At 49.5% G+C, this 13113-nt stretch overlaps 2 protein-coding genes across 2 annotated transcripts in view; one reads left to right on the top strand and one right to left on the bottom strand.

Annotated features, from left to right (window-relative positions):
- The window catches only part of LOC137537252 (uncharacterized), a 1269057-nt gene that overhangs the window by 35176 nt on the left and 1220768 nt on the right, over positions 1-13113 (bottom strand). The gene's annotated exons all lie outside the window — the stretch shown is intronic.
- LOC137535883 (uncharacterized) overlaps positions 834-13113 on the top strand; it is a 242496-nt gene continuing 230216 nt past the window's right edge. Inside the window, 1 exon segment of the mRNA XM_068257761.1 lies at positions 834-2231. Coding sequence (XP_068113862.1) covers positions 838-2231 — 1394 coding nt within the window. The 5' untranslated portion in view covers positions 834-837.

Below are 13113 nucleotides of genomic sequence, written 5' to 3'. Positions count from 1 at the left end.
GGGGGGTTGTTCCTCCTTAGAAGGTGTCGCAGCATATCACAGGGAGTAGCAGGAGGCGGAGGCTGTTCCTATTGGCTCTCTTCTCTGCAGCTTGGGGGGGGGGAGGGGCTTGTTCCTCCTGAGAAGGTGTCGCAGCATATCACAGGGAGTAGCAGGAGGTGGAGGCTGTTCCTATTGGCTCTCTGCTCTGCAGCCTGGGGGGAGGGGTTTGTTCCTCCTGAGAAGGTTCGAGGGCATATCACAGGGAGTAGCAGGAGGCGGAGGCTTTTCTTATTGGCTCTGCTCTTCAGCTTGGGGGGGGGTTGTTCCTCCTTAGAAGGTGTCGCAGCATATCACAGGGAGTAGCAGGAGGCGGAGGCTGTTCCTATTGGCTCTCTTCTCTTGCCAATCATGGAATTTTGCACTCTTGTTTTCACACCAGAGCTGCCGGTAATTACAGAACATGTTTCTGGACTTTATCGCATCTTTTAATCTTTATGAATTGACATTTTACTGACATGTGTTGAGGTGTTTACTGCACAAGTCAGTAATTTGCCTCACTGGTTGGTAATTTCAGCTCGGGAAGCAGTAACAGCCTTAGTGAATTGACATGTCACTAAATGCTCGGTAAAATCAGTTGTTTTCTACATTACAGCATGCGGTACTGCTTTGTGGATGCTGCCCTTGGCTTTGCATCAACTTGGAGTCATCAGCAGCTCACTGACCCTCCCTAATGATAATTGCTCCTCCCCTCAGAATTCTCTAACAGGAAGTGATGATGTTTCTCTATTTGCAGCGCGGAGTCCCGGCATCAGGAACCTCTCAGAGACTCGTCTTTCTGTATCCACAGACTGTACAATGGATGATGATGACATTGGACAAGAGTCTCCTGCAGATATCCTGGTGATCCCAAATATTCCCCCAGCCTTCCCTCACCTGTCTAACCCTGAGGGGCCTCAAACCCAGCACAGCTCTCCCCCTGCTGGAGGGTCTTATTCTTGTTCCACGTGTGGGAAATATTTTGTGCAGAAATCAAGTCTTATCAGTCATGAAAGATCTCACACGGGTGAGAAGCCCTATTCATGTGCTGAGTGTGGGAAATGTTTTCTATGGAAATCACGTCTTGTCAGACATGAGAGATTTCACACTGGTGAGAAGCCCTATTCATGTGCTGAGTGTGGGAAATGTTTTGTACGGAAATCAAACCTTGTCACACATGAGAGATATCACACTGGTGAGAAGCCCTATTCATGTGCTGAGTGTGCAAAATGTTTTGTATATAAATCACTGCTTGTCAGACATGAGATATCTCACACTGCTGAGAAGCCCTATTCATGTGCTGAGTGTGGGAAATGGTTTGCAGAGAAATCAAAGCTTGTCCAACATGAGAGATCTCACACTGGTGAGAAGCCCTATTCATGTGCTGAGTGTGGGAAATGTTTTGGGTCTAAATCAGGCCTTGTCAGACATCAGAGATCTCACATTGGTGAAAAGCTCTATTCATGTGCTGAGTGTGGGAAATGTTTTGGGTTTAAATCAGACCTTGTCAAACATCAGAGATCTCACACGGGGGAGCAGCCATATTCATGTGCTGAGTGTGGGAAATGTTTTGGGTCTAAATCGGACCTTGTCAAACATCAGAGATCTCACACTGGTGAGAAGCCCTATTCATGTGCTGAGTGTGGGAAATGTTTTGTGAGTAAATCACATCTTGTCACACATGAGAGATCCCACACTGGTGAGAGGCCCTATTCATGTGCTGAGTGTGGAAAATGTTTTGTGAGTAAATCACATCTTGTCACACATGAGAGGGTTCACACTGGTGAAAAGCCCTTTTCATGTGCAGAGTGTGGGAAATGTTTTGGGTCTAAATCGGACCTTGTCAAACATCAGAAATCTCACACTGATGAGAAGCCCTATTCATGTTCTAAATGTTGGAAATGTTTTGCGCATAAATCACAACTTATTATTCATGAGAGAACTCACACTGGTGAGAGGCCCTATTCATGTACTAAATGTGATAAATGTTATAAGTGTAAATCGCACCTTGTGGAACATGAAAAAACTCACACTGGCGAGAAGCCCTATTCATGTGCTGAGTGTGGGAAATGCTTTTTAAGAAAAGCACAGCTTGCCAAACATGAGAGACGTCACACTGGTGTGAAGCCCTAATCATGTGCTGAGTGTGGGAAATGTTTTGGCTGTAAATCCGAGCTTGTAACACACGACAGATGTCACACTGGTGAGAAGTCGTACGTTTCTGCTTCTCTGACATTTGTGTTGAGGGTGGGAAATGTTTTGGACATATGTGCCCTTTTACATCAGGGGTCAGAAACTTGTTTGGCTGAGAGAGCCATAAACGCCACATATATATATAAAATATAAATCTGTAAGAGCCATACAATATTTTTCAAACTGGCACAGTGTGCATGCACAGCAGAGGGCTCACGTCCCTGTTGCCATGGTGATGTGTATACAGTTAATCCGCCGGGCAGCGGAAGTGTCAGACACGTCTTCAGCTTCTCTTGGGTTTCAGCAACATCAGCAATTTCCCCAAGCGCCAGACAGGAGAAATACCGACTAACAGCTTGTACAATTAGCTAGCTGACTTGGGGCTTGATTCACTTTGTAGGACGAGATCCCCGCACTTTGGCCCAATAGGCTGCGTGTCAAGTGACAGCCTATTGGGCCGATCAAAGTGCGGGGATTTCATCTTACAAATTCATTGGACCTGACAGAATCCAAAGTGGGACAATTGGAGCAGCTGTTCCTTTTGGGGGGAGCACGAGTAAGTTAGTAATGCATGTTACAGCAGTTGTTCCTTTTGGGGGGAGCACGAGTAAGTTAGTAATGCATGTTACAGCAGTTGTTAGTTTTGGGGGGAGCACGAGTAAGTTAGTAATGCATGTTACAGCAGTTGTTAGTTTTGGGGGGAGCACGAGTAAGTTAATAATGCATGTTACAGCAGTTGTTCGTTTTGGGGGGAGCACGAGTAAGTTAGTAATGCGTGTTACAGCAGTTGTTAGTTTTGGGGGAGCACGAGTAAGTTAGTAATGCATGTTACAGCAGTTGTTAGTTTTGGGGGGAGCACGAGTAAGTTAGTAATGCATGTTACAGCAGTTGTTAGTTTTGGGGGGAGCACGAGTAAGTTAGTAATGCATGTTACAGCAGTTGTTAGTTTTGGGGGAGCACGAGTAAGTTAGTAATGCATGTTACAGCAGTTGTTAGTTTTGGGGGGAGCACGAGTAAGTTAGTAATGCATGTTACAGCAGTTGTTAGTTTTGGGGGGAGCACGAGTAAGTTAGTAATGCATGTTACAGCAGTTGTTAGTTTTGGGGGGAGCACGAGTAAGTTAGTAATGCATGTTACAGCAGTTGTTAGTTTTGGGGGGAGCACGAGTAAGTTAGTAATGCATGTTACAGCAGTTGTTAGTTTTGGGGGGAGCACGAGTAAGTTAGTAATGCATGTTACAGCAGTTGTTAGTTTAGGGGGGAGCACGAGTAAATTAGTAATGCATGTTACAGCAGTTGTTAGTTTTGGGAGGAGCACGAGTAAGTTAGTATTGCATGTTACAGCAGTTGTTAGTTTTGGGAGGAGCACGAGTAAGTTAGTAATGCATGTTACAGCAGTTGTTAGTTTTGGGGGGAGCACGAGTAAGTTAATAATGCATGTTACAGCAGTTGTTAGTTTTGGGGGGAGCACGAGTAAGTTAGTAATGCGTGTTACAGCAGTTGTTAGTTTTGGGGGGAGCACGAGTAAGTTAGTAATGCATGTTATAGCAGTGCACTACTTTGAAAATGTTACTTGTGCTGCCACACTAAGCTGCGCTGCTTGAGCTGTGTAGCTTAGTGAATCAATCCCTACTGATTTGTCTGTGAGCCAGATGCCACATCTGTCTCCCGAGCCATAGGTTCCCTACCCCTGTTTTACATGAAGCTCCCGGAACTGAGGTAACAAGGTGAGATAAACATCTCCTCATGTCACCGCTGGTACTAAGCCTCGGTAGAACTTGCCTGTTTTCACTTATTAGAGCCGGTTTCCGCTGGCACGCGTTCCAATCACGTACGGAAATACGCATCCAGTTTTTAATGTGGATACTCGTTTCACTTATGTGTTTTTATGCAGAGATATGCAAAGTGATTTGAAAACTGCCCAGCAACAACATATGTCACATAAAACGCAGAGAAACCGAGAGCCCAATATAGTGTAGTATGTTAAGCATAAATGAAGTAAAGGTTATCGTGGGAAAATTATACTCACAAACGTGGGTTACCACAAAGGCAACCACTGTATAGGCAGGTGAGGAGATTAGACCTGTCCTCACTCAGGATTAAAGGGAAGGTTCAGGGAGGGTGGTTAAAAAATAAAAATCAATTTCCACTTACCTGGGGCTTCCTCCAGCCCGTGGCAGGCAGGAGGTGCCCTCGCCGCCGCTCCGCAGGCTCCCGGTGGCCGACCCGACCTGGCCAGGCCGGCTGCCAGGTCGGGCTCTTCGGCGCTCCAAGGCCCGGCACTTCTGCGTCCCACGCCGGCGCGCTGACGTCATTGGACGTCCGCCGGGCTGTACTGCGCAGGCGCAGTAGTTCTGCGCCTGCGCAGAACAGCCCGGCGGACGTCCGATGACGTCAGCGCGCCGGCGTGGGACGCAGAAGTGCCGGGCCTTGGAGCGCAGAAGAGCCCGACCTGGCAGCCGGCCTGGCCAGGTCGGGTCGGCCACCAGAGACCACCGGGAGCCTGCGGAGCGGCGGCGAGGGCACCTCCTGCCTGCCACGGGCTGGAGGAAGCCCCAGGTAAGTGGAAATTGATTTTTATTTTTTAGCCACCCTCCCTGAACCTTCCCTTTAAGAAGTCGCTCTCTGTAGATGCGAAAGGGGTAGATCACCCCTCCACCAGGGGTGGACACGGTATAGCAGTAGGAGAACAGAGGCGCCAGCAGGATAAAAGCGGATACATTTAAAATTTGCTGGGAGGAAGTGGTGGACTTACCTCCATAAAGCAGACACGAAAAACTGTCTGAATAGTAGCAATCACATTTATTATGGGGTACTATTTAATAAATGTGATTGCTACTATTCAGAGTCTTTCGTGTCTGCTTTATGGAGGTAAGTCCACCACTTCCTCCCAGCAAATTTTAAATTTTTGCTCTCCTAATTGTTCTCCTACTGCCCAACATATGTCACATGTGCATGATGGGTAAATCCGCCTCTGTAACGCAAATCTAAGTGGCCCCTTTGACTTACTTTAGCTGCGATTCGCATCCAGACCCCAACCGCATGCGGAAAAATGCTGCATACTGTCCAGATTTTTTATTCACCGCATCATATCCAAACATTTGTATTGAATGGAAATTGCTCCATTCACTAACATTTTGTATGCGGAAGAGCAAATAGAAGCCAAAACACTTTTATCTAGCTTAACAAGCAAGCCTGGTAAAAAGCAAGTGCTGAAAAGATAAAATTCCTTACTGTTAATGTATTTTCCAGGAATAGAAAGCACCCATGACAGATAATCCCTCCTCCCCGATCTGGACAGGAAGTAGGATAAAATATTCACATTAGCCACTGGGTATATATGTGCTGCCGTCCCACACACTGCCAGCTAATAGAAAAGATAACGCCACTCAGGATAATATCTCACATACTTATTAATACAAATACAATGATGGGAGGGTTGTTAGGGTGCTGTCCTCTCCATTCCTGGAAAAGGTGTTACCAGTAAGTAATGTTCTCTTTCCCAGGTCATCTCAGGACAGCACCCCTGAGATGATAAACAAGACCAATAGATTAGGGATGTTACATCTCTCTTAGCAAACATATTTAGTCTATAGTGTCTTACAAGAAACATCCTGCTTCTTCAGGGGGCAGCAGCCTTGTTCATGGTCAGTAGTGGCTCCTGGTCTCTCTGCGCAGGATAGGTGTCAGATGGGTGCTCATATCCTGCTTCTTCAGGGGGCAGCAGCCTTGTACATGGTCAGTGGTGGCTCCTGGCCTCTCTGCGCAGGATGGGTGTCAGATGGGTTCTCATATCCTGCTTCTTCAGGGGGCAGCAGCCTTGTACATGGTCAGTAGTGGCTCCTGAGCTCTCTGCAGAGGATAGATGTCAGATGGGTTCTCATATCCTGCTTCTTCAGGGGGCATCAGCCTTGTACATGGTCAGTAGGGGCCCCTGGCCTCTCTGCACAGGATGAGTGTCAGATGGGTGCTCATATCCTGCTTCTTCAGGGGGCAGCAGCCATGTACATGGTCAGTAGTGGCTCCTGACCTCTCTGCACAGGATGGTTGTCAGATGGGTGCTCATATCCTGCTTCTTCAGGGGGCAGCAGCCTTGTTCATGGTCAGTAGTGGCTCATGGCCTCTCTGCAGAGGATGGGTGTCAGATGGGTGCTCATATCCTGCTTCTTCAGGGGGCAGCAGCCTTGTTCATGGTCAGTAGTGGCTCCTGGCCTCTCTGCAGAGGGTGGGTGTCAGATGGGTGCTCATATCCTGCTTCTTCAGGGGGCAGCAGCCTTGTACATGGTCAGTAGTGGCTCCTGGCCTCTCTGCAGAGGATGGGTGTCAGATGGGTGCTCATATCCTGCTTCTTCAGGGGCAGCAGCCTTGTACATGTTGAGTAGTGGCTCCTGGTCTCTCTGCAGAGGATGGGTGTCAGATGGGTGCTCATACCCTGCTTCTTCAGGGGGAAGCAGCCTTGTACATGGTCAGTAGTGGCTCCTGGCCTCTCTGCACAGGATGGGTGTCAGATGGGTGCTCCTATCCTGCTTCTTCAGGGGGCAGCAGCCTTGTACATGGTCAGTGGTGGCTCCTGGCCTCTCTGCAGAGGATAGATGTCAGATGGGTGCTCATATCCTGCTTCTTCAGGGGACAGCAGCCTTGTACATGGTCAGTAGGGGCCCCTGGCCTCTCTGCACAGGATGGGTGTCAGATGGTTGCTCATATCCTGCTTATTCAGGGATGAACAGCCTTGTACATGGTCAGTAGTGGCCCCTGGCCTCTCTGCAGAGGATGGGTGTCAGATGGGTTCTCATATCCTGCTTCTTCAGGGGGCAGCAGCCTTGTACACGGTCAGTAGTGGCTCCTGGCCTCTCTGCAGAGGATGGGTGTCAGATGGGTTCTCATATCCTGCTTCTTCAGGGGGCAGCAGCCTTGTACATGGTCAGTAGTGGCTCCTGGCCTCTCTGCAGAGGATAGATGTCAGATGGGTGCTCATATCCTGCTTCTTCAGGGGACAGCAGCCTTGTACATGGTCAGTAGTGGCTCCTGGCCTCTCTGCACAGGATGGGTGTCAGATGGGTGCTCATATCCTGCTTCTGCAGGGGGCAGCAGCCTTGTACATGGTCAGTAGTGGCTCCTGACCTCTCTGCACAGGATGGGTGTCAGATGGGTGCTCATATCCTGCTTCTTCAGGGGGCAGCAGCCTTGTTCATGGTCAGTAGTGGCCCCTGGCCTCTCTGCACAGGATGGGTGTCAGATGGGTGCTCATATCCTGCTTCTGCAGGGGGCAGCAGCCTTGTACATGGTCAGTAGTGGCCCCTGGCCTCTCTGCAGTGGATGGGTGTCAGATGGGTGCTCATATCCTGCTTCTTCAGGGGGCAGCAGCCTTGTACATGGTCAGTAGTGGCTCCTGGCCTCTCTGCACAGGATGGGTGTCAGATGGGTGCTCATATCCTGCTTCTGCAGGGGGCAGCAGCCTTGTACATGGTCAGTAGTGGCTCCTGACCTCTCTGCACAGGATGGGTGTCAGATGGGTGCTCATATCCTGCTTCTTCAGGGGGCAGCAGCCTTGTTCATGGTCAGTAGTGGCTCCTGGCCTCTCTGCACAGGATGGGTGTCAGATGGGTGCTCATATCCTGCTTCTTCAGGGGGCAGCAGCCTTGTACATGGTCAGTAGTGGCTCCTGGCCTCTCTGCAGAGGATGGGTGTCAGATGGGGGCTCATATCCTGCTTCTTCAGGGGGCATCAGCCTTGTACAAGGTCAGTAGTGGCTCCTGGCCTCTCTGCACAGGATGGGTGTCAGATGGGTGCTCATATCCTGCTTATTCAGGGATGAACAGCCTTGTACATGGTCAGTAGTGGCCCCTGGCCTCTCTGCACAGGATGGGTGTCAGATGGGTGCTCATATCCTGCTTCTTCAGGGGGCAGCAGCCTTGTACATGGTCAGTAGTGGCTCCTGGCCTCTCTGCACAGGATGGGTGTCAGATGGGTGCTCATATCCTGCTTCTTCAGGGGGCAGCAGCCTTGTGCATGGTCAGTAGTGGCCCCTGGCCTCTCTGCACAGGATGGGTGTCCGATGGGTGCTCATATCCTGCTTCTTCAGGGGGAAGCAGCCTTGTACATGGTCAGTAGTGGCTCCTGGTCTCTCTGCACTGGATGGGTGTCCGATGGGTGCTCATATCCTGCTTCTTCAGGGGGCAGCAGCCTTGTACATGGTCAGTAGTGGCTGCTGGCCTCTCTGCAGAGGATGGGTGTCAGATGGGTGCTCATATCCTGCTGGATCTACTCCAGACAGATGTAATCTTCAGGAATCAGATGACACAATATCTGACACTTAGATAGTGGGGAACATTCATCCATTTTATCTTTAGATTGGTACAGAAGGAAGTTAGATACATTTCATGACACCTGTGGATTCCTATAAAAGAAGATCTTGAGAAGGAAGAGTAATCCGCAAGGAATTCTGTATCCTACCTAATAAAAGCTTAACTGTTCCTGTGTACTCCTGTCTCTATGTCCTTGGGTCTGTGCTTTTTTCTACTGCGCATTTGCGCACCACGGACTGTTGGGACAGGAGGGCGGGGCCAGTTAGCCGAGCAGGTGTGTGCGCAAGTGGACGGGTACGCATGCGCACTGACATGGCGGCGATGGTAATAGACAGACCTAGAGCCCGTATTTAAATGGGCTGAGGTCGCTTGTTCCATTATAAGGCAGTCACGCTCTATTCTGGAGATCTTGCAATCCTGCCAGCATTCTGGGATCCCCGACAGCTACAAAACCTTACATGTCGTTTGTCTGATATCTTTTAAAGAAAATCTGTAATGAAAAAAACTCCCCTGGGGGTACTCACCTCAGGTGGGGGAAGCCTCCGGATCCTGTTGACGCTTCCCCCGTCGTCCTCGGTCCCACGGCGGCGGCGAAAATCCTCCTGGAGTGGCGGCAATGTAAATATTTACCTCCCGGGCTCCAGCGCAGGCGCAGTATCCACTCTCTGCACGGAGATGGGCGAAAATATCCGAACTCCGTTGGGCCGCTCTACTGCGTCGGTGCAAGTCTCCTGCACCTGCGTAGTAAAGCGGACCTGACGGAGATCAGCTATTTTCGCCTATCTCCATGGGAAGAGCCGCAACAGCGCCCCCGCTGGAGCCAGAAAAGGTAAATATTGCACAGGCTGTCGGATTTGTCGCCTGTGCATTCTGGGGGCTGCAGCGAGACCGCCGTGGGACACAGGAGGACGGGGGAAGCCTCGATAGGGTCCAGAGGCTTCCCCCTACTGAGGTGAGCACCCCCCCAGGGGATTTTTTTCAGTACGGGTTTTCTTTAAGGACTCAAAGGGTATTTCTGTTAAAACCTGAAAGGCTATATTCAGATATCAAGAAGGCTTTGTACCCCTATTCTAATGTCTTCTGGGGAGGGGGCTGGTATCTGAGGATTTTAAAGGGAACTCCCAGATGCCACCATGCTGCCACCCCCCCCCCCCTGGGCATCATTGGCCCCCACCTCCTCTAGGAGCAGCTGAAGGTGGGGAAGAGCCCCCAGTCCATGGATTGGACAAGGGCACTGGATGACAAGGGGAGGATTGGCCACCCCTCTCCCCCGTAGCCCCCCCATACCATGGACCATGCGTGGCCGGGGCTCCACATTCTGGCTATCCCAGCTTGCATGGGGGACAAGGGGTTACAGAGGCTCGGGAGGGGGGACCCCATGTCATTTTTTTTTCATTTCCCACACTCTGAATATATACAAAAATAAAATACATGCTAATACATTATCCGTCATTTTTACCGCACTAAGTTTGCTACTTTTTTCCTCTAAATTTAACATTGATTTTCTCAGAATCTATAAGGTCTTGTTTTTTTTTTTCCTTTTGTTCCCACTCTCCTCCTTTACATACCCCGCAAATTTGGTGTTTCTAGCGCATCAGCTAATTATAGCGCTAATAGATTTGGGCGTGGCTGTCTTTTTAATGTTAATTATCGATTTTGTAATTTTTGACTCAACTTTGCAAATGTTTGGGCGCCTGTTATACTCACCGCGGTGGCGTCCTCCGGCGTTCCAGTGCGTCTGTCCTTATGCACACACGGGAATACGCTGAGTTTTATGGTCCTGTCTGGTTCATTACGGCATTACATCAAAGTGTTACGCACTGCGCATGTGTAGGGGTTAATTCTGGCACCAATTCCAGGGCCTCACCAGTATATAAGCAGCACTGCTCTCAACTGCACTGCTGTTCAATCTGACAGTTTGGCTAACCGTTGTTAGTGTACCTTGGCGATTGATCATTGTTTTGGTTCCTGTTGTGACCTCAACTCTCTGTTGCTCTCCGCCTGCCCTGACCCTTGGCTTGTGACCTTGACCTCTGCCGCCTGCCCTGACTCTTGGCTTGCGACCCTGACCATCCGTTGCTCTCCGCCTGCCCTGACCCTTGGCTTGTGACCTTGACCTCTGCCGCCTGCCCTGACTCTTGGCTTGCGACCCTGACCATCCGTTGCTCTTTGCCTGCCCTGACCCTTGGCTTGTGACCCCAACCATTCATTGCTCTCCACCTGCCCTGACCCTTGGCTTGTGACCCGGACCATCCGTTGCTCTCCACCTGCCCTGACCCTTGGCTCGTGACCTGGACCTCCACTGTTTGCCACCTGCCCTGACCCTTGGCTTGTCACCCTGACCATCCGTTGCTCTCTGCCTGCCCTGATCCTTGGCATGTGACCTTGACCATCCGTTGCTCTCTGCCTGCCCTGACCCTTGGCTTGTGACCTCGACCATCCATTGCTCTCTGCCTGCCCTGATCCTTGGCTTGTGACCTTGACCATCCATTGCTCTCTGCCTGCCCTGATCCTTGGCTTGTGACCTCGACCATCCATTGCTCTCTGCCTGCTCTGACCCTAGGCTTGTGACCTCGACCTCTGCTGTTTGCCACCTGCGCCGACCTTTGGCTTGTTACTGGAATACGGCTGATTCTACAAGTACTACAACAGAAAGTTCGAAGACATAACCGCGCCATTGGCGAAATATCAAAATTTTACTTAAAACGATAAAGTACAATTGCTGAATAGAGGTTTATGAAACTAAATCTAGACTTTCATTGTCTGATATTGTGTATTTTTTTAATGATATTTGTCGATTATATTGATATATGTGACATTACGAGAAATAAAGATGTGTAATGATGTAATTACAGTAATAAAGAATTATATATGTCTTTAAGACGTGCAATGATGTAATTAACGATAATATGTCATTATATGTAATGATTTATTTACAATAAAATGTGTTATTACGTTATTATCCTTTCTATGTGTAAAAGGGTGTTTATGCAGGGGAAATGGTTAGGGTTAGGCACCACCAGAGGATTTAGGAGTCAGGGATAGGTACAGGGAGGGTTCTGTGTGAGAGTAGGGTTAGGTTTAGTTAGGGTTAGGCACCACCAGAGGGTCTAGGAGTCAGGGATAGGTACAGGGAGGGTTCTGAGTGAGAGTAGGGTTAGGTATAGTTAGGGTTAGGCACCACCAGAGGGTCTAGGAGTCAGGGATAGGTACAGGGAGGGTTCTGAGTGAGAGTAGGGTTAGGTATAGTTAGGGTTAGGCACCACCAGAGGGTCTAGGAGTCAGGGATTGGTACAGGGAGGGTTCTGTGTGAGAGTAGGGTTAGGTATAGTTAGGGTTAGGCACCACCAGAGGGTCTAGGAGTCAGGGATAGGTACAGGGAGGGTTCTGAGTGAGAGTAGGGTTAGGTATAGTTAGGGTTAGGCACCACCAGAGGGTCTAGGAGTCAGGGATAGGTACAGGGAGGGTTCTGTGTGAGAGTAGGGTTAGGCACCACCAGAGGGTCTAGGAGTCAGGGATAGGTACAGGGAGGGTTCTGAGTGAGAGTAGGGTTAGGTATAGTTATGGTTAGGCACCACCAGAGGGGTGGTTAGGGTTAGGCACCACCAGAGGGGTGGTTAGGGTTAGGCACCACCAAAGGAGAGTTCTGTGTGAGAGTAGTAGGGTTGGGTTAAGCTGTATTGTTGAATTACATTACGATATTTAACACTATTATATTTTCATTATCAACTCCAATCTGTTTTAAAACTGTATATTTCGTTAATCACTTTAGTTAACATACCGGTAATAATCAGAATTAACGATTTTCCATTACACATACCGTTATTTATCGATAATTCTAAATTACTACTGTTTTTGTTTTTGCCGATTAAATCGTGCCCAAATTTGACCACAAGTTTTTTAAATGTATGCATTTCTAGCACCTATGGGGGCTCTGCTATTAACCGTTAAAGTCAGCGGCCATTCGCCTGCCATTTAGGAGAATCTGTAACAAAAGAAAAGTCCCCTGGGGGGTACTCACATCGGGAGGGGGAAGCCTCAGAGTCCCAATGAGGCTTCCCCCACCCCTGTAGCTGCAGGCAGTCCAGCGCTGGCTCCCCCAAAGTGTCCCGGAATCCTCCCTCGACAAGCGTTAAGCGCTGATTTATTTACCTTTTCTTGGCTCCAGCGGGGGCGCTGTTGCGGCTCTCCACCTCGGAGATAGGCGAAAATAGCCGATCTCCGTTGGGTCTGCTCTACTGCGCAGGCGAGACTTGCTCCTGTGCAGTAGAGCGGCACGACAGCGATCGGCTATTTCCGCCTATCTCCGAGGTGGAGAGCCGAAACGGTGCCTGCGCTGGAGCCGGGAAGGTAAATATTTACATCCCCGCTGTTCAGGGAGCTTTATCGCCGCCGCCGTGGGACCGAGGAGGACGAGGGAAGCCTCAATGGGATCCGGAGGCTTCCCCCACCCGAGGTGAGTATCCCCCAGGGGAGGTTTTTTCGTTACAGGTTTTCTTTAAGTCTATGGATTCCACCGCAAACTGCCGGTTCGAGAACATTTGCAGTAGATTTGCAAAAAAATTTGATGTTCGTTACATCACTACAGATATATCCCA

This window comes from Hyperolius riggenbachi, chromosome 10, assembly GCF_040937935.1.
Source record: "Hyperolius riggenbachi isolate aHypRig1 chromosome 10, aHypRig1.pri, whole genome shotgun sequence".
Lineage (NCBI taxonomy): Eukaryota > Metazoa > Chordata > Amphibia > Anura > Hyperoliidae > Hyperolius > Hyperolius riggenbachi.
Note: the sequence above shows the minus strand (reverse complement) of the source record. Positions and strands in the feature narration are given on the sequence as shown.